This window comes from Lupinus angustifolius, chromosome LG06 (genome assembly GCF_001865875.1).
Source record: "Lupinus angustifolius cultivar Tanjil chromosome LG06, LupAngTanjil_v1.0, whole genome shotgun sequence".
NCBI classification, from domain to species: Eukaryota; Viridiplantae; Streptophyta; class Magnoliopsida; order Fabales; family Fabaceae; genus Lupinus; species Lupinus angustifolius.
In genome coordinates this window covers 31,800,902-31,807,560 of record NC_032014.1, presented here as the reverse complement: position 1 = coordinate 31,807,560, position 6,659 = coordinate 31,800,902, and the positions used below count along the sequence as shown (strand labels likewise).

At 35.7% G+C, this 6,659-nt stretch overlaps 1 protein-coding gene across 2 annotated transcripts; it reads right to left on the bottom strand.

Annotated features, from left to right (window-relative positions):
- Positions 440–6,380, bottom strand: LOC109351253 (inactive protein kinase SELMODRAFT_444075-like). 2 transcript variants are annotated; one of them, XR_002108201.1, is made up of 10 exons: positions 4,811–5,727; positions 4,247–4,404; positions 4,066–4,160; positions 2,872–3,908; positions 2,335–2,495; positions 2,113–2,189; positions 1,875–2,022; positions 1,552–1,701; positions 781–943; positions 440–745 (listed from the first exon to the last, which is right to left on the bottom strand). XR_002108201.1 is itself a non-coding variant. In XM_019592663.1 (10 exons), exons 2-10 carry the CDS (start codon positions 4,992–4,994, stop codon positions 857–859), a joined length of 2,097 nt encoding a protein of 698 aa, XP_019448208.1. In that variant the 5' UTR covers positions 4,995–5,052; positions 6,195–6,380; the 3' UTR covers positions 440–856. The 2 variants fall into 2 exon arrangements, 1 of the variants encoding a protein (XP_019448208.1); XM_019592663.1 differs by adding an exon at positions 6,195–6,380 and having other exon boundaries at positions 440–943; positions 4,811–5,052.

Genomic DNA, 6,659 nt, shown 5'->3' with positions numbered 1-6,659 from the left:
ACATAATTAATACATTGTCTCTTATTCATTTGTATTACTTTTTTTGAAGAGTCAATAATAATAAAACATGAATAATGGATAATATAGTAATAATATATAAAACTCGTATAATATCGATGCATACATTTTTCTCAACCAATAAACAGACATGTCACATGATCACATGACTTTGGACCTTAGCCTCTAAGACATGTCATCATCAGACAACCAAGATATTTTGCTTTACATGATTCAAAACTTCAGAATCCAACATATAAAAATGATTACACCTCATCAATGCTTAAAGGTAACTGATTTTCATTGCCAGTTTTCTAGTTCAGAGTATCTTTATCAAAGTATGATAAAAGTGTCAAGAGATTGATTAGTCCATGACAAATGAAAAAAGTGGTATTAAAAGAGACCAAAAAACTCACATGCATTAGATGGTGAGAGAGAGAGAGATTTGAACCTGATCAAATGCCATTCAGGCATTATAGTTTACATAAATTCCCAAAAGAATATCAAAAGTTTCAATATATTACGTCACTTCCCTCTCCAGTACCGGAGAGGATACTGACTCGTGCGTTGCCGATCCTACTTCCCCTCTACTCTATACATTGCAGAACTAGATTGCATTGCAAAAAAATAGAAAGAAAACTACATATAATAATAAGGCAAGTAACATATTTAGCATCACAAGAATGCAATTTTCATCATGAACAACATTAAATGTCATCTTCACATGATATCTGTCTAGCCTTTGTCCCTTTCCAATAGTCAGGCCTGTTATTAAGAGAGAGCTTCCGAGTTCCGACTAACCACTTCCAATGACTAAACCATTCTAATGCTGCAGCCTCTGCTGCAATTCTGTCTATAATCAACGATTCCGGTTTCCAGCATCATAACCTGGACTTGAAATGTAATTTGGGTCCATCACCACGTCACCCTCCAGTATTCGGAGAACCTTGAACACAAGCACAAGTATGTCATCACGGTCAGGTAAGGGAGCAAAAGATGGTAGAACAGCAACATGTAAACAAATATGGCTTTAGTGTATTAGAAGCCATTGCTATTCTCTAATTTCACATAAGAAGCTATCAAGAATTCTTTAGGTAGCAATAGAATGGAACATAATAAAACAGAGAAGAATGTGACATTAATAGAGTGGTTTTGATTTTACCCCTATTAGCAGAACAAAAATGTCTCACTTTTTAACCTCATGTCCTATTCTGTGATGTTTATATTTTATAGAATACATCAAACATAAAATAGAATTCACAAAGTTCAATCCTGTTTTAATACATTTGCAAATGCTATACCTTAATGATTTTGTAAAAGGGGAAGTGGACCAATTTAAAGAATCAAACATAAGCAATCTATAAATTGATTACTATACATATCTTAAGGGACATGTTCTAATCCTTTTGAACAAGATATGCAGGCAAACTTTTCCTTTAGACTCTTCAGTATTATAGCCTATAACTGTCTAGATCAAGTTCTAAAAAATATGAAAGTAACTTATCCAATGTCAAAACTTGCCCGAGAAAGTTTAGCTTAAAAAATTTCACTTACCTGTGACATGCGTGGTCTAGAACAAGGATCTCTCCTTATGCACAATGATGCAGCATGTAGCATGCAATAGACCTCATGTTCTGAATAGTGACTTCCCAAACTTGGGTCAATCAGTTCCTCAATGGCATATTCTTCTAACAATGGTCGCGCCTGTAGAATAATATTGAAACACTCACACGGTCACTCAAGGCTAGGCCGGAGCGAAACAAAAGAAATTTATGGTCATGTCATGTTTCTCATTAATGATATTTTAACACTTGAGATGATGCCAATATCAAACAATTAAAGATTTTAACAAATAAGATACTAATATTCTGACTTACCCACTCAGTAAGACACTGTTGTCCCTTGGGCCGATTGAGATCGACGGCTTTTCGCCCGGTGACAAGCTCCACTAATACCACTCCAAATGAATAAACATCAGCCTTTTCAGTTATTTGACCGCTTTGAGCATATTCAGGAGCCAAATACCTACATAGCAGCAATATAGCTTAGCTGCAAGTTTATATTGTGCGGACAAGTTCAACATTGACACTAACTGCGAAGTGATACACCACATACCCGAAAGTTCCAATTACTCTAGTATCCACACCTGTGTCTCCATCAGGCTGCCACCTTGCCAGTCCAAAATCACCAACCTTGCAGAATTCAACATGATTATTTAATGAACTGAACATTTTTTTAAAGAAAAAGAGAATCATACTATAGACAGATAAATTAATGATGCCTTTCATTTGTAAACTTTAAGGTTGCATTGCACAAACAGGCAAAACACTATCCTACCAGTGGCTCGAAATCATGAGTGATAAGAATGTTGTTTGGCCGCATATCACGGTGAATAATGCAACCCACTCTGCACTCTTCATGTAGATACCGCAACCCTCGAGCAGCTCCAACAGCAATTTTTTGCCGTGCAGACCATTCTAATGATTCTCGTTGCCTCCCTGAAAGAATTCCAAGTATTGTGTCAGTTTACAAAATCACGATCAAATCAGTGCCAGTAGCATGTATCTTATATCATATTGCAATAGTTTTATTATGCAAAAACATCATGATACTAAAAACAAATACAAGATTTTCAAATTAAATTTGCAGATATTAGATAAGTCCTTTCTAATAGTCTAAAGGCATGAATATCATTAGCCACAAATAAATTTATCATATTTCATCTGTTTCCCAAATATTTGATGACACTTTTTACTTTTAAGTAGCATAATGCACTACATCAACATTGTATGTTGAATGGCTCACGTAAGTTCGAACCTACTCAAAAACATATCTCCATATAACAGAATTTTGTATGGAATCAAGAGAAATTACCATACAAATGAGTATCCAAAGATCCGTTGCAGATGTACTCGTAAACTAGAAGCCTTCGCTTATCCTCTATACAGAATCCAATCAGCAAAACAACATTTCGGTGCTGAGCACAGCTCAGGACTTCTACCTCTGAGCAAAATTCAACATCACCCTGAGAACTAGCCAATTTATGTTGCTTGACAGCAATGACTTGTCCGTCTGGAAGAACACCTCTGTGAACAGATCCAAACCCTCCTTCTGCCAAGAAATTAGCTTGTGAAAATCCACCAGTAGCAAGCTCCAACTCAGTGTAGCTGAACAATCTTGGAGGTTTTCCGAAAACGGGAGCCTTGTGTTGACATATTGAACATAATGGAGGTGGACCGGGTGGAGCATTTCTAGATAATGCTACTGCTTCTCTTACATTTCCGCTAAAATCCAATTCAGTAGTCCTATAGGTTGAGATTTCAAGTTCAGCTTCTCTATTGAGCCTTGAAAACTTTTCAAGCAAAGCTCTGGTTGTAGATGATTGAGGCGTATTACGAGATCTCTCTGATCTTTCTGCTATGCATTGGGAAGATTGTTGATGTAAAAGTAAATCAGCTATCCATGGCTGGAATCTCAAGCTTGCTGAAGATGTGGACAAAGTCTCATTGTCTGTATCTGAATTAGTATCATCGAGTTCTTGATTTTCTTCGATAGTTTCCTCTTTCTTTGACTCGCAATTCATCTCAGATATGAAGAATGGTGAAGTTCCTAGATCGGAGCTTGAGACTGATGAAGTACCAACTTCAGTTGTAGTAAACGATGTCCCTAGCTCGGGGCTGCTAGTTGGAGTGGCAACTGGTCCTTTTATCGAATTTAAAGAATTGTTCTTCTTCTTGGTTTGTTTTGCAGCCATCTCATCTTGCTCAGAAGGTAATGGACCTGCTTCTTCAATATCCTTCTTTAGGGATCCAACCAAATTCAAGCGAAGCACTATCGGTTGGGAACGCTTCATAACAACGATGTTGCACTGCAGCTCTTCCATGCACCACTTTTCCTCGTGTTTGAGGTGTCTGCAAAGAAAGCAACACGAAAATACCAACAGCAGCAACTAAATTATGATCTCGGATAATTAAAATAGTAAACCAGAAGTTGAAAATTCATCAATTTTGCTTCTCATTACAATATCATGCATGCAGTTATATGTTGAAAAATAAGATAGATTATTACTTGTCTAAAACAACCCAATTGGCTTGGATTTTCTTAGCTTCTGCAGCCACTGCTCCACACGGAGACCCGGAAACAATTTTAATCTTGACATTTATCTGTTCAAAAAAAGTTAGCATATAATGATACCGACTCAACATTCAATGGAAACCTTTCATAAAGACAAGGACTCGAGGCTACTAACCTTATTAGGATCATAGACATCGTGGAGCTGAAGGATCATCTGAGAGAAAGAATCAGTGATATCAGTCTTCTGTTCTGAACTTGTTCCTGTAGTATGAGATTTCTTGTGACCACTAGCACAGTCACCAGCAAACCTAGGAAAACCCCATAATCTTCGGCCTGAAAATGTGCCGAATACTAGTCAGGAAACATACCCATAATAAAGGAATAGTGAAGGTTCAAATGGCAAATCAAACACAATAACAAAGTCAAGAAGAGCATGTATGCAGATTAAGACTTCTACCTCAAATGGATGACAGGTATAATTGATAGCAACAATAAAAAACTATTCTCTTTAGAACTAAGGAAGTAAAAATAAACGACCGGAAGCAGTGTTATTACATGTCATCCTACCATCTATTTATTCAGATTAAAACACAAAAGCAATCCTTATGATAAAAGGATTTACAAATAGGAAAGAACCAATTTAGACTTAGCACTTCGAAAAAAGAGGCATTTACCAAGAAACAATATCTCGTGAAAAGAGAAGCGCAATTGTAAACAACGAAGGTTAAAGAGGCTTTACCTGAACTCTGTGAAGGCACAACCACTAGCAGTGTAATGCAATCACCAGGTTGAACAACATGAGTTAAAGACCAAACAAGAGCAGTCTTTGGAACTTCCTTTGATGCCTTGACTGCAACAATGACCTTCTCAGCACCATTTGAGCCTTTTTCTTGCTTCCCTCGTTTCTGTTGTTCTCGACTCATCGCAACCAATAATCGCACACAAAATGCCTTGCTTTAAAAGATTTCACTCACTATATTCCTATATACCACAAAAAGGGAGGGAAATCATCAACATGCCAACATTCGACCGAGTAATAATAGAGCAACCACTGACTAGACCCTTTTAACCAAAGTCACACCTTGTGCTACAGAACCACTAGTGAACCATCTTTTAACTTCTTTCAAAAATGTGATTCTTATTTTAGTCACCAACCCAAAAATAGTATTAAAAAAGTGAAGAACCAGATACCCTTTTTGACTTAGAATGCAAGGAGTTGCATTCCCAAAATCACAATGCAAATATATGCATTTCAAGTTTCTGAAATTCAAGAAGATTAAAAGCAATGCTTAGCATGAGATGTAAAAGGACACATAGAAAAGGAGACCCCTTCCACTCTCTGACACTAGCTATGATTCATTTTTGAGCCTTCAAATCACTCCAATTCAAAACATTTGGATCCAAGTAATTGTCTTCACTTTTGATACAGACATAAGAGGAACCTCTACCAAAGATTCCACTACCAAAACAGTTAAACGTCCTTCATATTTCAAGAGTTTCAATTTCACCACTGATATGACTAAAGGTAGGGGCCTGTGACATTGAAAGTTCAGTATCATTTTTTACCCGGCAAAGTTCACAATAATGAAGAGTGAAAGTGTGAAACCTCTGAAGAAGAAAATATGCATACCAATGTGAAGCATACACATAACTAAGCACTAGCAAGTTCCATTTTGTAGCTTTCTTAAATGATTAAAAAACATTACTTGTAACTAGAAGACAATGAAGAAGAATGCTCAGAATAAGATCCAAAACTTTCTTTTCCATCTAATATTATTAAATATATATCGTTTATCTAACCTTCTGGACACTGAATATCCAACAAAAGAAGAAAATGAAAAACAACAACAAAAACAACAAATAAGAATAACATCTTAACTTTTCTGTTTATCATTATTAGTACACCATTAGAATCTCAATATTTTCAGCAAAAATCCATCAGAACCAACCTCAAAAAGGGTTCTTCCAATAAAATAATAAAAAGAATCATTTTTCAAATTTATAAAACATAGAAGTGGGTTGAACCGTTGAACAATCATTTTTCAATATTGAAGACCTTTCCTTTTGTTATAGTTAAAAAAGTTGCAAAAGCTGAAAGCTTTGACATAAATGGCTATGCTTACTTTGCTACACTGCAATTTCTCTTCAACTTGCTCCACCCTTATTCAAAATGGTACAGAATGAAAGGAAAGTAAGGGAAAATGGGAAGTGAAAGCCAAAGATAGAGGCTTTAACAACATATGAGGATACCCTTCAAGAGTAAAAGATAAGTGAGTACAAAAATGAAAGTGGTTTTTCGTGAAGAAGTGACCAATGGAGATAGTAACATAGAGAAGACAACACAACAAGATATCATTAACTTTGAACTTGTTCTGTTTTTTTTTTGGATAGCAGATTCATGTTTCACTTTGGTAGGTACCTTACCTTTGTCATTAATAGATCATATTTAATATGAATGCAATTTTTTTGAATTTCATTGCAACTTATTAACTAATGCTACTAAATCTCTAACAATGTGTTCTAAACTTCTAATACCCATTAGAAAAATGTTATTTTATATCGTTATAATATATGTATTATCAGTATAA

Bases quoted from the DNA above. Each gene is read 5' to 3' on its own strand.
- LOC109351253 (XM_019592663.1), bottom strand. From the start codon at position 4,994: ATGAGTCGAGAACAACAGAAACGAGGGAAGCAAGAAAAAGGCTCAAAT. The intron at 4,405-4,810 runs GTAAAGCCTCTT...GCACATTTTCAG, and splicing joins TGTGCCTTCACAGAGTTCAG to GCCGAAGATTATGGGGTTTT. The intron at 2,496-2,871 runs GTAATTTCTCTT...GAATTCTTTCAG, and splicing joins TTTGGATACTCATTTGTATG to GGAGGCAACGAGAATCATTA.